Source organism: Euphorbia lathyris, chromosome 10, assembly GCF_963576675.1.
Source record: "Euphorbia lathyris chromosome 10, ddEupLath1.1, whole genome shotgun sequence".
NCBI classification, from domain to species: Eukaryota; Viridiplantae; Streptophyta; class Magnoliopsida; order Malpighiales; family Euphorbiaceae; genus Euphorbia; species Euphorbia lathyris.
Window position 1 is genome coordinate 52,260,846 of NC_088919.1, and position 17,248 is coordinate 52,278,093.

Below are 17,248 nucleotides of genomic sequence, written 5' to 3' on the forward strand. Positions count from 1 at the left end.
ATAATCAAGATCAAAAGTATAAATATTTTAAACAATATATCTTAAACGATTTAATAAAATATATTCAAAATTGCAATTACGGTAGATTTTAGATACAAAAGTGTTGATTGATGTTTGGTTGACTGATGTTCCATTTCCCAGATTGTTGAATTAGTTTTTTCGAATCTTTGATATTAATGATCACAAATGATGGTTTCATTTTTTAGTTGGCATCCTGTCTGTTCTAAAGCAGAATCAAAGAACCCACCTCCGTGGAAACCTGAATCTATGCAAGGTGGAGCAAACTGGACGATGATATCTCTTAGTGTCACCATGCCCATTACCTTCTTTAAATCGTCAATTAAAAAGCATACGTTGGCTTTACTCTTAACCAATTGATTCATTGCATGCTTGAGAGTGTCACTTGTTGTGGCTGTCACTAGAGAGTACACTTGCGGAGTTATTAGACCATGTGAGTCTTTTTTTGGAGCTTCCATATCAATGAATTCCTTCATGCTTAGATTTCTGCAATATGGTTTGGTTTGAAATTTCATGGTGTGGTCGATGCGGAAAAACAATTAATTACTTAATAGTGTAGAAACATATACTTTCTCATATTGAATAGCTTGTTATCCTGAAAAATAAGGAGAACATGGTTACTCGTGATGCAACCCATTATCTTCTCATTTCCTCGATTTACAATAGCAACTGCACCTATACGGCTTTCCCACAACACACCTAGTCCTTCTGCCAAGCTTTGGTCTCCATACACACAAATATTCATGTGTTCTTGACCTTCAAAACTACCCACAAATACATAAATGGGTAAGCAAGACTTAACAAATTTTTCTGATTGTGAATGTGTTTGTTTTTATTTTACCAGAACTCAGACAAAGCCTTATTTGCAATGCCATCAAACCACTCTAATCCGCTGGATCGAAGTAATAACTGGGTAACATCATTCTGTTAAAAGATCAAGTAATGAGTTATCTGAATCAAACATGTAGGTTAATAACAAGTAGGTACCTGCGTTATAAAACCAATGACCTTGGAGTCAGATTTGTTATGTATAACAGGCACCATCTCTAGCCTGGGATGCTTTGAGAGAAGCAACAAAACATGAAAAAGTGCTTGCCCCTTTACTAACTTGGCCAATATTCCATAAGTCTTGACTCCCTTCCATCTTCTCTATATACCCCGGGAAACTGTTCTCATTCAATAAATACTCAATGAAGCTCACATTCTTCACAATAAAATCACCCCTCATAGGCTCATCATAAGAAAGGTTCTCCCTCAGCACACATAACCAAGATTTCAGCATATATACTTCCACAAAGCACAAAAGAATAAGTTCAAATTTTACCAAGTGAACGACTTGATTCCTTTGCATGTGGCATGTGCTAGGCGTCTCGGTGCTATCAATAGGCATCATAGAGTAACCTTCCTCCTCCTTCTTAGAGCTCAACTCTCCATGTGTAGGACTAGGTGCACTATCTCTCGGATCCCATGCTATGTCATGTGATAACTTCCTCAAGGGTGGAAGACCTTTAGAAAGCCCTCTAGGTGGCTCATTGAAAGGCATGTGTTTGTCATCTTTGGACATCGGCTTAACTTCCTCACTTTCAACTTTGCTTTTTCCATTCTCAACCTTACTCTCCTACTTGGATTTGAGTTCATTAGGACAGTGGCTAGCTAACTCGTCCATAGAACCCAAGTCAACGCGATTCAATATCTCACCCGTTCCACCAATGCACTCATTCACATTCAACTCCCAAGTTGGACAATCTTCCAAAATGGTCTTCCTCTTAGCACTAGGTGAACTCTTCAAAGGTGTAAGGATGTATTGGACTCCGCCCTTGTGTATGGTGTAGGTGTTGCTTCTTCTCGCATGTGAGGCATCACAATTTCCATGGACTACTTAGTAGCACGTGACAAGCATCCATCTCCATAACATCACATATAGCTTCATCCTTATAAGCTCCAATGGTAAAAGGAACCTTACACCAATGAGTAACTTGAATTTTCTCCACCCCGTTGACCCAACCAAGGCGCTAAGGCCTAAGATGTGGCTTGGGAACCAAACTAAACTTACTCAAGATGGACCAACTAATGATATTCACTTGGCTTCCTCCATCAATTACCATCTCACACTTCCTCCCAAGAACTAAGCATCGAGTCCTAAATAATCGATGACGTTGGCTATGCTCCTCTTCACTAGACATTAGCACCCTCGTCATCAAATACACATTGTGCTCATTTCCATCACCACCACCTCCATAAGTGTCTTCGTCTTGGCTCCACTCAACACTTATCGACTCTTCTTCATCTTGGTTCCGTTCAACATCCTCCAACTCATCATCATAAACTCTATCACCCCCATCATAGTCAAACTCATTTGCACTTTGACAAAGTTCACCATCCTCACACATTTCATCTTCGGAAACGTTCTCTCTCTTCAACCTCATCCTCGAATTTTCCTTCATAATAATCACGTTCCTCATTTCTTTCTAGCTCATTCCCGGATCGGTTCTCCTCTTCATGCATCTCTTCTTCTAACTCATCTTCTTCATGGTAATACACAATATCGCTTCCCTCTTCGTCCATAATCCATCTTTTCCCACGACCTCTCGTTTTCTTACACTTCTCCCCATAGTTCAAGTCGGTTGAGCTATTCGAATGGTTGCCTGACTCAAATGACATGTTACATCCCATTATAGTTGAACCACCAACATCACTCTCATCACCATAGCCATCGATATTTATACATAACGGGATTTCCTCATTCTTCCTCAATAGACTAACAAGCCCAAACCCACTCTCCTCTTCCTTAAGATGAATGCCCTCACCTCCTTCAAGCATACCAATGAAGTTATGCTCAAAGGGAATTTTATCACTTATATAGGGTTTCCTCAATATTACCACTCACCAAGTCAACATTTCCCATGTTTTTACATACAAGCATCCCTTCCTTCCAATCTATGAATGAATTTAAATCCTCCTCCCTAATTTTATGATCAACAAATTCACAAGAAGAATCTAAATCCACTTCAACATCACAAACATCCAATTTCTCCCTAACAATGGGACTATCCACAATTTCAACATGAGAAATTGGGAGTTTGGGATTTACCTTTTTAATGTGAAAAGGAGAAAAGATTGGTGAGGGATCTTTAGAAGGAAAAATAGAGGTTTCTTCATCTTTTTTTCATTGGGCTCGACGTTGCCACCTCCGGCTATTTCAGGTTCCCCTTTGGAGTCTTTCCATCTCCTCTTGCTCCAAGTTCTCTCTTGTCTTTGTCATCATCTTGGCAAGCTCTAGATCTATCTCTCTTACTTCGACTTGCCATTCTTCAAGGCTCTTGGAGGCATACTCCATTAATAATTGTGAAAAGCTTGGTTGAACCATAGTCGAAAGAAGTCTCCGTTTAGGAAAACGGTCGGCTCTAATACCAAATGATGCAGATTATTTCGGAACATGTTAGTTTTAATCGTAAACTAACAAAGATGTTTCTTCTCAAGCTGAACTTGAAGGAGCGAATCCCAGTTTTATGGCCCAAAATCCGTAGGAAATCATAGATCCCCCATTGTTGAGGTTGAAAACCCTAACAAGCTTCAATGAAGAAGATAATAAAATTGATTGATAAAAAATTGTTTCATTACAAAGAAAGAGATGTATTTATATCATCTCAAAACCCTAAAACAAACCTAAACAATTACACAAAAGGGTAACTACTTAATTAATAAAGGGTAAAGATAAAGACTAAATAAGCCCCTAACTAGGGTTACAAACAAGGATAAGAGTAGGGGCAACTTAGGAATTTAGAAAGAGTATATTAAGGAGTAAGTTAAGGATTTAAACTAAGAAAATAGAAAGAGGCAATTAAGGAGTAAATTAAGGAATGAATTAAGGAAATAGAAAGAGGCAATTAAGGAGTAAATTAAGGAATGAATTAAGGAAATAGAAAGAGGCAATTAAGGAGTAAATTAAGGAATGAATTAAGGAAATAGAAAGAGGCAAGGGCAAGGCAGTCAAATGGATAAAGTTTAACCCTATTCTTCCCCATCTTCTTTGCTTCGCGTTGAAGACTGCTTTAACTATCTCGCGCTCCGTGTGCCTTGAAGGATGCTTCGCGTGAGTGGGCCTTTGAAATTTTTCCCCATCAGCTGCATCTTCATCCCCTTCTCGAACCATCCCTCTACGCTTCACTTGTCTTATAACACGCTCTGCGTGGACTAGATTAGTGGCCACCTATACGCATGATTCTCTTCTTTCCCTCTTGGCATTAAACTCACGCTCCGCTTGTCTTATAACACGCTCTGCGTGGAAGGCGTTAGTGATCACCCCTCCGTGTGGTTTCTTCCTCCCTCTTTGGCTCCGGACTCACACTCCACGGGTTCTATCTCTCGCCCCACGCACTAGCACAAGATGCCCTCATTACTTACCAAAGGAATTAGCAATTGCTGAAAGGAAATCAGGATCATACATTTGGACTGGCTGGTCTGGAAACCTGACCCAGACCATTGTTGAAGGAATAGTGGTTGTTGCTGCCTGGAAATCAGGGGACCAAGTTCACACAGATTTATAATGTCCCTGGATTATCCAAGGACCATCTCTAATAACACGTTCTCTGTCGTTCTTTAAATTGTACAAGGTGAAATCCATAACCCACATCCATAATTTCAACATCCCCTTTAGGTTTCCATAGTTCCATTGCTCGTTTTTGAAGAGCTATGTACCCAATGTTTCTACCAAGAACTTTAATGGATTTACCATTGAAACAGAAATCAATCCTTCCGCCATGAGATCTCTTGGGTTGAACGGTTAAAAAATATGGTGCTTTCCAACCAGCGAATTTTTTGTTATTAAATCCTTAATCTTTCTTATATTTTTCTAACAGATTTTTTATATGTTAAGTATTTGATAAATTTAAATTGTATATATTAAATTTTGGTGACTAGAAAAATCAGTTTAATTTAAACATAAAACTCGGTTTTGACAAATTATAATTTACCAATTATTTTTCAAAAATAATAATTGCATATCTATTATCTGGATTCAAAATTTAGTTTTTTAATAATTTAAATATTTTTTTACTCTTTCAGACAAAATTTACATATATTTATTTGTAACTGTAAAAAAAAAAGTAAACTTTTAACTGCTAATTACTTATCATCGAGGGTTTAAATTAATCATTTAATAAGTTCACCATATGAAATACAATAAAGATACTTGGATAGAAAAGTTTGGTTAGAATGGTTAGAATATAAAGAAAAAGATTAATTTATCCATTTAACTATTGTTGTTATCCTAAAAAAATAAAAACGAGTACAAGTCTTATTTACTACTCTTTACTATTTCCAAAGCTATGTAAATTCTCTTTCTTCATTAATTATTTCTTTTTTTTTTACTTCAACTTTTTTCTAGTATTTTTTTTTTATAAAAAAAGTATATTTTACTTGTGGATTATATAGATTAAGTTTTTAGTGTATTTCACTAAACATATTGTTTGAGTTTTTTTTTTTTATCTTTTCACTTTTTTTTTCTTCTTTAAATATAAAATTTTAGTGTTTTCATAAATTTTCAATGAATAATTTCTTATATTTTCTAGAAATTCTCAATAAATAATTATCATCTAAAATTTAGACATTTTTCTATAATTGCTTTTTTTAATTATTTTATTTTAGAATCTTTCTATATTATTAATTAAGATTATCAATTAAGTATAAAAAAAAGTAAAATTCAAATTATTTTATACATACATATATAAATATAGGATTAAACTTGTCCGCAGACTAAGTTAGGATGTAAACGAGCCTCTCACACTGAGTTTTGTCGAGTTTTGACCGAGCTGCACTTTGACCGACTTTTGACTGAGCCGAGATTTTATCGAGCTTATAACCAGCTTTAACCAAATTTATCATACATGCATAGAATAAGTAGAGTCTAAAACAAAAAAAAAACCTTATAATTTTATATGAGTTTAAAGTATTTATAAAGAAAAACAATCATGTGTCATTGCCGAGATTCAAGAATACTAGATGGTATTTATGGTCGGAAAACACAAACTCGGAGAAAAATTTCAAACAATGAAATATGTATTAAAGTCTATAATGTATTTGTTACTTATCAAAACCTAATTTTCTAGTTAAAGATTCAAAAACCTAAGCTTTTTTTTTGTGTCATTTTTTGATGTGTTAAATCTTATATGAGTTGTGAATTGTGATGACAACTAATAATAACTAATGAAAGAAAAATTTAAAACAATTAAATATATATTATATATAAAATATGAAATATATATATATATATATATAATTAAAAATAATTGATCTATTAGTGTGCTTTCAAGTCAAACCTGAGGAAGCTCAGGCTCAGCTCGTTAGTGCTCGAGCCATATCGAACCGAGCTTTGATCGAGTTTTCACCGAGCCAAGCTCGAATAGTTTACGAACTATCAAGGCTTATTGACACCCCTCATGTCTATGTACTTCATTATATGACCTAATTAATATTTAATCGCACTGAGGTATAGTCAAGTTTAAAAGGTTAATTTTTAAAATTAAAATCCTAAATTAAGGATCAACAATTGAATTCTTGGGCTTTAGAGCATTCAATAGGATTTTAGGAGGAGGAGGTTGCTTCCTAGATAATTTTGGAGCACTTTCCAAAGCGGCAACTCGACCTAAACCGCATCTAGGGTTGTATGAGTCGAGCTGCTCATGAGTGGTTCAATGTGTTTATCGATAAAAGTTTGATCATGTTCGACTCGATTTGTAAGTGATTTGAGCATGAACACAACGAAGCTTGGCTCGAAAGCTCACGAGCATGCTCGATTATAGGTTCATGAACAAGCTCATAAGCAAGCTCGATTATAAAGTTCATAACATGCTGGTTAACAAACTTGGTTCGATTTTTTTAATTTTAACATTTCCATAAAGGGGAAGTAAAATAACGTAGCTTTGTGAAAACTTTAGTTTTATAGATTTCAAAACTATATAGTTTTGTATTAAAGAAATTTCAAATCAATATAATTAATGAATGAGTTATTCGCGAGTGAAGTTCATTAACTGAATTAATGAGCTGCTTGCAAGCAAAGCGCATGAACATACTTGTTAACAAGCTCGGGAATAGCTCACGAACAGAATTTTGAGCTCGTTAATTTTCACTCGAACCGAGGCTAAGCAGGTCAAAGCTCAGTTCGAATCGATTACACTCTAGCCGCGTCATTATTGTAACAGAAAACCAACCACACTTCTACCTTTATCGGATAAAACCGCTTAAATCACCATGACCGTAAATTCATACTCACATTTGAACATGTAATGAGGTTAGAAATTGAACTTTCTACTAAACATTAGATTTAAAATTACACTATTTTATACGTGAAGTTAAATCCTTTTTTTTTAATAACTATAGAGTTAAATTTGCAACTTATTCTATTTATTTATATACAGATATAAAATTGAGTTTACTTTTTTGTATTAAAATTAAAAATTATAATCAGTACTAGCATATAAAAGTTTCAAATTAAAATTTAATGTCAAAATTCTAGATGATATTTTTATTGGTCCCGTGTGATTAGTTCTAAGGGGGGGTTAGGAACTAATATAACTTTTTTCTTTTAATTAATATGCTGACTTAGTAATTTGTTGAGTTTGTCAACTCATCTTTTGGTCAGCTTGGCCAGATATGTTATAAGACAGCTTTGGCCGGATATTGACTAAGACTGTTTTACTTGTAAGTTAGATATTGACACTCTTGGAGGTCAGCTTCTAACTCAGCACTTGAAATTACCTAGAGTCAACTTTAAACAATGTTATATGCTGAGTAAACTTCTCACATAACAATGCAAATATATATATTGAGAGAGGGTTAGAGATTACTCAGTATCACTTATCCTGGTTCGGCCTCTCCGCCTACTTCCAGTCCCCAGAGTCCTCCGGACTTTTAGAATCCAATACTGAGCTCTTTAAAGGTAGAGCACAAACCGATTACAAGGCAGTTGAATATGCAAGAGTACCTTCCTCTATCCGTCTACTCAACTCCTACTAAGTGCTACAACCCAGCACCTAGATTTCTCTACTACTGAATGTTTACAACCAAACACTCAGCACAACGCCCTTAATGTTACAATTGATAAACACTTGTTCCTTTTCAAATAAAGAATACTTTAGAAGATTACAAGTAATCACTCTAGCATTTACACAAATAATGGAAGATGGGTGTAAGATCTCTTTTTGTATCTAAGTGCTTTTGTATCTTTTCTCTCTTGTACTTTTTGTTTTTGTCAATCGGCAATGATCCAGGGATTTTGATTGTCTTTATATAGGGAAAAATCTGGAATTGGATCATTTTGAAATGATGTAGCCGTTAATGTTAAAACGACTCTTTTAGGAGACAGCTTCTGGTCAGCTTCAGAATTCTCAGGCCAATCCTTTTCCTCTGATTTCTTCAGATGCCAGGTTTGTCATTATCTTGTAGACTTGTCTTTTTGTGCCAGTTGTCCTTTACCAATAATCCATTGACCCATACATCTCGGAATGTGTCTTTTACGTAATTCAAAGGTTTCAATTATTGGCGCAGAAGGTCGGCAATCTTTGTCGTCTTGCAAGCGACTCTTTCATGTTGTCCTGAGGATTCACTCAGCTTTGTTCATTGTCTTTGGCAACTTCCATGCTGAGTTATGTTTTAGTTAGATCACCTTCATAAGACAGTTGTTAAGACGGCTTCTCATGCTGAGTTCTATCTCACTTAGCTCTGTTGGATTTTGAGCCTCAATCTGTTGATGCTGGGTTCGATTCCACTCAACTTGATCATGAGACTTCTATACTTAGCTTGTTCTGTCATTTCATGCTGTCTTTGTCCTGTTTTACTTTTATATCTATTTATATTTATATTTATACTCAACATTGAACAAACGGATTAGTACAATAAAGCACTTAAATTTAATTGTCTCTTAATCATGGATGATTTTGTCAAATCAAAATCTTGTGGAAAGGTGTTTCAACAAACTCCCCCATTTTGATGTTGGCAAAATACATAATTATGGAACTCAGTTTTGAAATTCCCCATGATTGATTAATTTTTCATATTTCTGAAATTGCTCCCCCGTAAGGGTTGCATCTATTAACTTAACTCTAAATCTTCCAAGAGAAATTAAAGATACTTGTACTGACTAGGTTCAATCCTAGACCTTCTAAGATCTACTAGGTCAGTTTTTCAGAAATGATCATTTTTGGAAGCATTTTATTACTTCAGTTTACTTATGTGTGAAGATGTATACTGAGTATGTTTCATTATGATTTGTTTGTTCAATTTGGACAGATCAGTATATCTACTAAGCATGGTATTAAGACAGGTTGGATAAAGTGATGCTTATCATAAATTTAACACAAATATTTAAGCACAAATTTTAAACTAGACTACTTCTTCTTCTTCAGACTGGCTTCATCATACTTGCCTTTTCCTTTGTCTTTTCTTCCTGATGCACCACCGGCGTGTTGAGTTCCATCTTGGCTGTTCTCCCCCATTTTGCCATCATCGGATGGAGGAGGAATGAACGTGTCATTTCTAGCAGCACCAGACAGAGCGTTTGAATAACGCTTCAACCTTCTTGTACTCTCACTTAAGCCATCAATAACTAGAACACAGTCATCTTGAACAGTTCGAGGGACCCGTAAGGAGCTGCTCAACATGCTGATGAGACATTCATGAGATTTACTGATCCAAGAGATGGACGCAGTGAGTTGAGCAAAGGATTGATGGTACATCTTGAGCAGAGCTGAGTCGTAGAATTTTCGTTGAGCATTTGTGTAGCGTACTGAGCGAAGGATGGCTTGTGAGAAGCTCAGAAGGGTTTCATGAGTGATGGGGTCAACATCCATCTGTACTTTGTTGACGTTGAGTAGACTTACCGCTTCACTCAGTTGGTCAATTGTACACTGAGAAGAAGAAGAAACTAACTCACGTGTACAAGTAAGATCAGCAGTCAGCTTGGCAAAGCAATCTTGCAACTCAGCAGATGTGGCAGATTCAGGATTTCCCGTAGACCGTAGATGGGCCAGCTCTGCATTCAGCTTAGCAAAGTGTTGGGCTAACTCAGCTGAAGTGACATATCCTGGATTGACCACAGAGAGAGTGTTGATTTTTCCTTCAAGCGAATCCATGTGATTGACCATGAGAAGTAGCAGCTCGGTCAGCTTCGCAATTTGGTCTTGCTTGGGTTGCTGTGTTTGAACTGATGTCATAACACTTATAAGATCCTTGAGCCCCTTAATTTCATTAAGAAGTTGAGCGATGGATGAGATGTTAGACGACTCAGGATGAACAGACCCAGCAGCATCAGAAGTGTTGAACTCCTGGAGAAGGGATTGAGCAGTTTCTACGATGCGACGGCCAGATTGAGTTGCACTAAGATAGGCAAATTGACCAGCTGGATTTGTCTCAGAAGTAGGTATGGAAGTTGAGCTGGATGGTGGTGGAGTTGGCTGCTTATCAGCTTGAGTTGAGTGATCAACAGTTGGTCCTTGAGGTAATTCAGTACCAGGAGCTGAGTGTTCTTCATGAGGTGGAAATTGAGCAGGTGGATTTATGGTTTGGTCTCCTTTTTGAGTAGCTGTGACTTCGAGTTCTTGCTCGGCTGATTTTGGATCCTCTGGAGTCTTGGCTTGTTCCTCAATATGAGTAACAGAGGCTTGATTGTTGGCCGGTTCTTTAGGAGGAGACTCTATGGTGTGGGAGAAGTATTGCAACTGAATATCAGACATATCGGTGATTGGGTCCAGAGGCGGAGAATCTATGAGTAGATCAATAACTGGTCCCTTGAAGGCCTTCTTCTTGAGCCTTTTGAATGACTTAGCTTTGTGAGGAGACGGGTCAGCTTGGATGTCATCTGGACTTTCATGTTGTGGGAGCCTCTCCCCTTGCTGATCATCTCCTTCTTGTTCAGTATCTTTCGCGTGATGTTGCTCAACATCATCTGACTCAGTATGAACTTCTTCCTCAACATCAGGCTGATTGACATCCTGTCGCTATACTTCCTCTTCTTCTGTTTGGTCAACTAGAGTTTTCTCTAAGTCAATTCCAAGACCTTGAGCGTAGTGTGACTTGGGTGGCACAACCCAATCAATGGGATCAGCTTCAACAATATTCAAGCCAGAACTTCGACGCTTCTTCTTTAGAGGTTGTTCTGAGGTGTCATCACTTTCTTCTTCGGGCTCAGCTTGCCCTTTTCTTTTCTCTGCTGACCTAGGTGTAACCTGAGGTTGGTCAGCATCAACGTTCTTGCCCTTAGCCATGGCCCGCTTCTTCTTTGGGACGGCAGAAATGTCCTTTATGCACGTTTCAAGTGCTTTCCTCTTCTTCTTTGCCTTTGGTGACTCAGCAGGGACTTCCTTCCCTTTCTTAGGTTCAACTTCTGGCTCAGCATCATCTGCTTCTTCCTCTTCCACAATTTCTTCAACCCCCTTCAATGGCTGGTTGAATACTAACCCAAACAGCAAAGCCGCGGTTATTTCTGTTCCCAAACTCTTAGTCTCAGTGATTGTCTCTATTTTGTGGTCTTCAAGGATTTTGGTGATTAGAGAACCTAGTCTAAGTTTCTTACCTCCACGTTGAAGTGCACCAACCAAAAACACAGGCATATTGAGTGGGCTGTAGGTCAACATGTGCCATATAAAGCACTGCTCGAAATTGGAGGCCGACGAGGCTGAGCTGAGTTTAGGGAAGATGAAGTTGGTCAGTATGTAGTGTGCCATCTTCTGGTTTTGTCCCATACAGGTACTGGGTATCTCTCCTTTGTGGTTTTTGGGTTTGCAGAATTCCTTGACATGATCAAGCTTTTCCTTTGTTGTTCTAAACTCAGTCCCTTCTTTTGGCAGATTTAGCAGGGTTGCCAAGTAGGATGGTGTGATTGTTATCTTGTGGCCCTTGACATGGGTTTCCAAGTAGTCTGCATCGTCTTCATCCACAGACAGACCGGAGTAAAATTCCCTAACCAGGCGAGGATAGGTAGTTCCGGGGAGAGAGAAAAGGCCTGCCCAATCGTTTTTTTCAATCCACTCACAGAATGGTTTCTCGGCGGTGATGAAGCTGGGAGAAAACCACCGGCATTTTAGGACTTCGAGATTGTTGACTTTCTTGTGAACCTTTACCATGGTTCTAGCCTTGGGTTTCTGTTGTTTCGAGGAGCTTGCTGGGTCAGCTTGAGGGTTTTTGTTAAGAACAGGAGATTTGGGATTTTCATCGGTGTGATGTTTGCCGGAATCACCACCGGAGATGTTCTGAGGGTTCGACATTCTCAGAGATTTTTAGGGATTTTGACGTTTTGACAGAGAGTGAAGAATTCGAATGCCTAAGAATTCACGCGTGAAAAGGATTAAGGGAGGATCTTCCTCTATTTATAGAAATCTAAATCACCCCCATTTATTGAACTAGCCGTTTCACTTTGGGATATTCAATCGACAGAGATTCTGTCACTTATGCCATCTTCGGCGCATGGGTTATGTCATTATTGTTTACCTCACTAGTACAGAAATGCTTACTTGTGTCGCACTTTTTCATGTTGTTGTGTCGCACTTTTATGCGACACAACAGGGGTGCGACACAAGAACTTTGCATCGCTCTTAAGAGCGACACAAGCTACTCATCTGTTGTGTCGCACTTGTCAAGCGCGCGATACAATAGAGCGATAACTCTTGTGACGCGCTTCTAAAGTGCGCGACACAACATATGATATTCTTGTGACGCGCTCCAAAGGTGCGCGACACAAGCTCCCTGATTAATCTGGTACACTTTGTATCGCTCCTTCCTCACGCGCGACGCAAAATATTGATATTTTTTAAAAAAAATATATATTTTTTGGATTGAATGGAGCTCTAATATTGAACTATAATCAAACATAAATATTACCAGTAATTACACGTAAATTGTATTAACAATCATGGCTAGCTAGCATTTTTACTTTATTAGTCTCTTTTATATTCATTGAAAATTATTTAACAGTAATTACACACTCATAAGGGATAAGGTACCAAAATAGGCCTATGGTTTTTGTAGAAATAAATTTAGACCCAGGTACAAAATAGTACCAATATAGGCTTAACGTTTAAAAAAGTATCAATCTAGGGCTCAAGAACGGATTGGACACGTCATTCCTATTACTCCGTTAAGTTTTGACTTTCCCTCCACGTATAATTGACAAAACTTAACATAGTAATATCAACATCGTGTCTCGTTCCGTTATCGAGGTCTAAATTGGTACCTTTTTTAAACGTTAAACCTATATGTGTGCTATTTTGTAAGTGGAACCTAAATTGATACTTCCCTAACAACCATAGACCTATTTTAGTAACTTATCCCCACTCATAATTACTGGTACCACTGCAAAATAAAGCTTAACAATAATAAAAACTAACAAATGTAAAGTTCACAAACAGATATGAATAAGACTTAATTTTGAATTCTAAATGACAATAAAAATCAGTACGTTTTTGTTGTTCCCAGAAATATGTTCATTTGAATATCCCATGTAAGAGGGTTGCAAGGCCCAACATCTCCATGGAGCCAATGTTACAAGTTTCTATTGTGAACATACTCGTAATCAAGCATCCTAATACAAGACAACAAAATTAGAAATGCTTGGAAAATTAATTACTTCGAGGATTCACAGATTCAAATCATAGTCAATACAAGGGAAAAAGAAGTCTATTTAATCATATTTAGAGAACTCTGATGGTTCTTTCTTTTCTGTGATGGTTCTTAATCACATTCTCAGATTTGAATCATTTTCAATAAGATGCTAAAATATGCTTATAATTTTCATTTTCTAGATAAGTAAAATGAAGTGAGCAGAATATGTACTCAAGACTACAGAGGAAGAAGACAAAGCTTATCAATCTTGTTAGCACTTCAAACACAAAGAATGGCAGCAATGGGGCAAAACGACCTTGCTGTTATTCTCCATACAAATCCCACACTCCTCTTCTCTTTCTATGTCAACTTCCGAGAGTTTTCCCCTCTCTAACTCATCTTTTCTTCTGTATCTAATATTGCACATCTCCTTCTGCTTTTTATCTTCTAAATCGGTAATCCCTCTTTGAAGTTGCAAGAGTGATGGAAATATCACACCTGTCCGAAACCAAAACATCTAAACATAAAAGGAAAAGTTAATCTTCAACTCACCATAAAAATCTCTAAGGCTAGCTCTCCTTTCGAATACAGACATGGTTGTCTTTCCATCAGCATAAGTCTGCATGAAAATTATCACATTGTCACACCCAACAAGAAGTTGTAATCTTATAACTACATTGTTGAAGGTGATCAAATGCAAAAAGTATGTAAACAAACAAACAGAGAAAATAACAGATGCAAATGATTAAAAAGAGGACTAAAGAATGCAAGCTTGAAAGAACAAGGCACCTTGTAAATTAGAATTCTTAGCAAACCAAGTGCACCAGCAAGGTGACAATATGTCCATTGAACAAGAAAAATAAAAACTTGAGCAGTTGGACTATATGATAGTCTCATCTGAAGACGAGCTCCATCAGTTTCCCTTGGATAATCTAAAGCCCATGCGTATAGAAACAGAGTCAAAATATATCCAACAATTTCATATCATAGTCATATGTTGAATAGACCACACTTTGACTAGTATCCATAATTTATTCTTTCAGTGAATAAGCGCAGCAATTGTCATGTTTAGTCTAATTAAAATCAGTATAATTATGAACAAAAGCTTTAGTCGACAATCATTTTGAAGAGCCCAGGTTTGAATAATGATGGTAAGGATTGGCATACAAAGAAGAAGATTTTAGCCTAAAGGTTAAAACTGCTATATAGGTGAAGCAATTCAAGTTTATTGATGTTGATAATTCCTAAGCTAGAGGATGAGCTTTGATAGATGATGACCAGTAACATGAAATTCATGCATTATGGATGAACCTAGTTCCGATGATGGCAAAAAAAAAACAGAAAAAAACCCAAATGTGTTGAATTGTGCGGAATTAGAAAAATTAAATGCAATTATTAAAGAACAAAAACAGAGGGAGGAGAAATTACAGAGTATTGGCGTGATGGATATCAGCTTCGAATGCCATATATGAGCTATTTTGGGATGGGGGTTGTTTTTTTCTAGGACTTTGTAATTGTGCTTGTACTTGGGCTTGTGCTTGAGCTTGTGTTGGGGTGATATTACTATTAGTAGTGGTTTTCATTGCCAAAGTGTTGGTAACCACATTGTGAATTTGGGTAGGAGTGGCATTGCTCATTGGATGAGCAATTTTGGAGGTTTCATCTTCAGCCTGAGTCTTACCATCAGTAGTAGTATTACTGGCCATAAAAATTGAATGAATTGATTGCTTACTTGCAATTGCATACTTGATGTGTTCTTGAACCGTCTCGAAAGCAAGATGACTAACAAGAAACCGAATGATATTGTTTTGTGCAAAATGATCTTGACATTTGGGATGATTTGCAGCGAATTCAGATACAGCCCAAGCTACTACTATTTGAACCTTCATATGACCTTCTTTCAGGATTTTCCCAAACACACTACAAACACCAGCATTTACAATCTGTTCAACACTTTCAGGATCACGCCCTAACAATCCAATAGCTCTCGCCGCATTCTCTTGACCTTCCATTTTCCCTTCTTTAGCCAATTTCAGCAATGGCGGAACTCCGCCTTCCTCAATTATAAGTTTTACATACCGATCATTATCTCGAGCCAGCGAAACTAAAGAAGCTGCAGCATCTGACCTTTCCTCCAATGAACCTGTAAAAAGAATCGCAACTTGTTCCCAAATGAGACACAGAATAGGCTCATTTGCAGCAATCGGCGGCAATCCTAAATACTCATCGTCCCGATCATCTGCAGAAGCTGAGACTCGCAATAGCCAAGATACATCTCCAATCGAATTCTCCAACTGTATCGACGTTTTCCGGAATGCGCCGGACGGGATAATGGTGAACATGCGTTTCATTATGCCTGAGGCCCTGCATTTTATGACCAGAGTTAGGGCTTTATCTAGAACTTGCTCATATGAGCTATTATTAAAAAACAGAAAATTCTTGCTACTGAATAGCTCATATAGGCTCCAGCTCCTTCTTGTAGACCAATAGCCACAGCAAGAGCACTCATGGTTACAGTATGTGATGAAGGCATCCCACCTGATGAAAACATCCTTCTAGAATCCCATCTCTGCTCCTTGAACCTGCACATTTAGACAAAAAAAAATGAAGAGGGTTTAGTGCAGCAAACAGACGCTGAAACAAATCGACTCGCCAAGAAAGCCCCAAAACAGAGGTGGAGACGGCGGTGGAGAAGCCACTCCTTATTTCCGGCGCCTTGAGAAGCGGAATGACCGGCGGTGTGCGAGGTGGCGGTGCAAGGTGGAGATGAAAGTGTGCAAGGTGGAGGTTGGCGGCTATGGAGTTGACGGCTATGGAGAAAATAAAACCCAGAAATAAGGAAGCATATATCTTATTAATTAGGTAAAATTCTTATATTGTAACATTTTATATTTCTTATAATTAGTAAATGCTTGACAAGAAATACAATAGTTCAGATGGTTAAAACATTAGATAATAGTTTGATAGGTTAGACGTTCGAGTTTTTATATTTATATTTTAATTCATCTTATTTTTAATTAATTTATTAGGATAAGTTTATAATCAGTGAGTGGTTGACAAGAAATATGATGACTCAGATGGTTAAGATATTAGCTAATGTTTTAACAGGTTAGAGGTTCGAACCTCTGTATTTACATTTTAGTTTATTTTATTTTTAATTAAGTTCGATCCTCCATTTTCACACTTTAAGTATATATTTTTCATTTTATTTTATTTTTAATTAATTTATATGGGATAAGTTTTTAAGTTTATATGTATATGTACAATGGCTTAGATTGTTAAGATATTAGTTAATGTTTTGACAGGTTAGAGGTTCGAACCTCCGTATTTACATTTTAGTTCATTTTATTTTTAATTAAGTTCGATCCTCCATTTTCACACTTTAAGTATATATTTTTCAGTTCATTTTATTTTTAATTAATTTAAATGGGATAAGTTTTTAAGTTTATATATATATATATATATATATGTACAGGATATTTAATTTTCATCATTTTTGTAATTTTTTAGTTTTTTAAGAAATATGTAGAAACTAAGAAAAAAAAATATGAAGAAAAAATATTTATATTCAAATAGTAGTTCGTATTAGTTGTGTCGCACTTTAGAAAGGAGCGACACAAAGATAACACACTACTTGTGT

At 36.9% G+C, this 17,248-nt stretch overlaps 2 protein-coding genes across 4 annotated transcripts; both read right to left on the bottom strand.

Moving 5' to 3' along the window:
- Nucleotides 1-173: 173 nt before the first annotated feature.
- On the bottom strand, nucleotides 174-2,408 carry LOC136208149 (SNF1-related protein kinase regulatory subunit gamma-1-like). The gene is made up of 7 exons (XM_065998962.1): nucleotides 2,121-2,408; nucleotides 1,420-1,636; nucleotides 1,220-1,305; nucleotides 1,006-1,167; nucleotides 860-942; nucleotides 588-782; nucleotides 174-504 (listed from the first exon to the last, which is right to left on the bottom strand). The coding sequence occupies exons 1-7, from the start codon at nucleotides 2,406-2,408 to the stop codon at nucleotides 174-176; spliced, it is 1,362 nt and encodes a 453-aa protein (XP_065855034.1).
- Nucleotides 2,409-13,607: 11,199 nt separating this feature from the next.
- Nucleotides 13,608-16,463, bottom strand: LOC136207960 (uncharacterized). 3 transcript variants are annotated; one of them, XM_065998814.1, is made up of 4 exons: nucleotides 16,147-16,463; nucleotides 15,037-15,972; nucleotides 14,161-14,227; nucleotides 13,608-14,072 (listed from the first exon to the last, which is right to left on the bottom strand). In XM_065998814.1, the coding sequence occupies exons 2-4, from the start codon at nucleotides 15,957-15,959 to the stop codon at nucleotides 14,049-14,051; spliced, it is 1,014 nt and encodes a 337-aa protein (XP_065854886.1). In that variant the 5' UTR covers nucleotides 15,960-15,972; nucleotides 16,147-16,463; the 3' UTR covers nucleotides 13,608-14,048. The 3 variants fall into 3 exon arrangements, with proteins under 3 accessions (XP_065854886.1, XP_065854888.1, XP_065854887.1); XM_065998816.1 differs by having other exon boundaries at nucleotides 13,608-14,227; nucleotides 16,147-16,461; XM_065998815.1 differs by lacking the exon at nucleotides 16,147-16,463 and having other exon boundaries at nucleotides 15,037-16,140.
- Nucleotides 16,464-17,248: the final 785 nt, after the last annotated feature.

Coding starts and splice junctions, on each gene's coding strand:
- LOC136207960 (XM_065998814.1), bottom strand. CDS start 15,959: ATGAAACGCATGTTCACCATTATCCCGTCCGGCGCATTCCGGAAAACG. Junction 14,228..15,036: donor ATCCATCACGCCAATACTCT/GTAATTTCTCCT, acceptor ATTTTCATGCAG/ACTTATGCTGATGGAAAGAC. Junction 14,073..14,160: donor TAGCCTTAGAGATTTTTATG/GTGAGTTGAAGA, acceptor GCAACTTCAAAG/AGGGATTACCGATTTAGAAG.
- LOC136208149 (XM_065998962.1), bottom strand. CDS start 2,408: ATGTGTGAGGATGGTGAACTTTGTCAAAGTGCAAATGAGTTTGACTAT. Junction 1,168..1,219: donor GTGATTTTATTGTGAAGAAT/GTGAGCTTCATT, acceptor CGGGGTATATAG/AGAAGATGGAAGGGAGTCAA. Junction 943..1,005: donor TCATTGGTTTTATAACGCAG/GTACCTACTTGT, acceptor ATCTTTTAACAG/AATGATGTTACCCAGTTATT.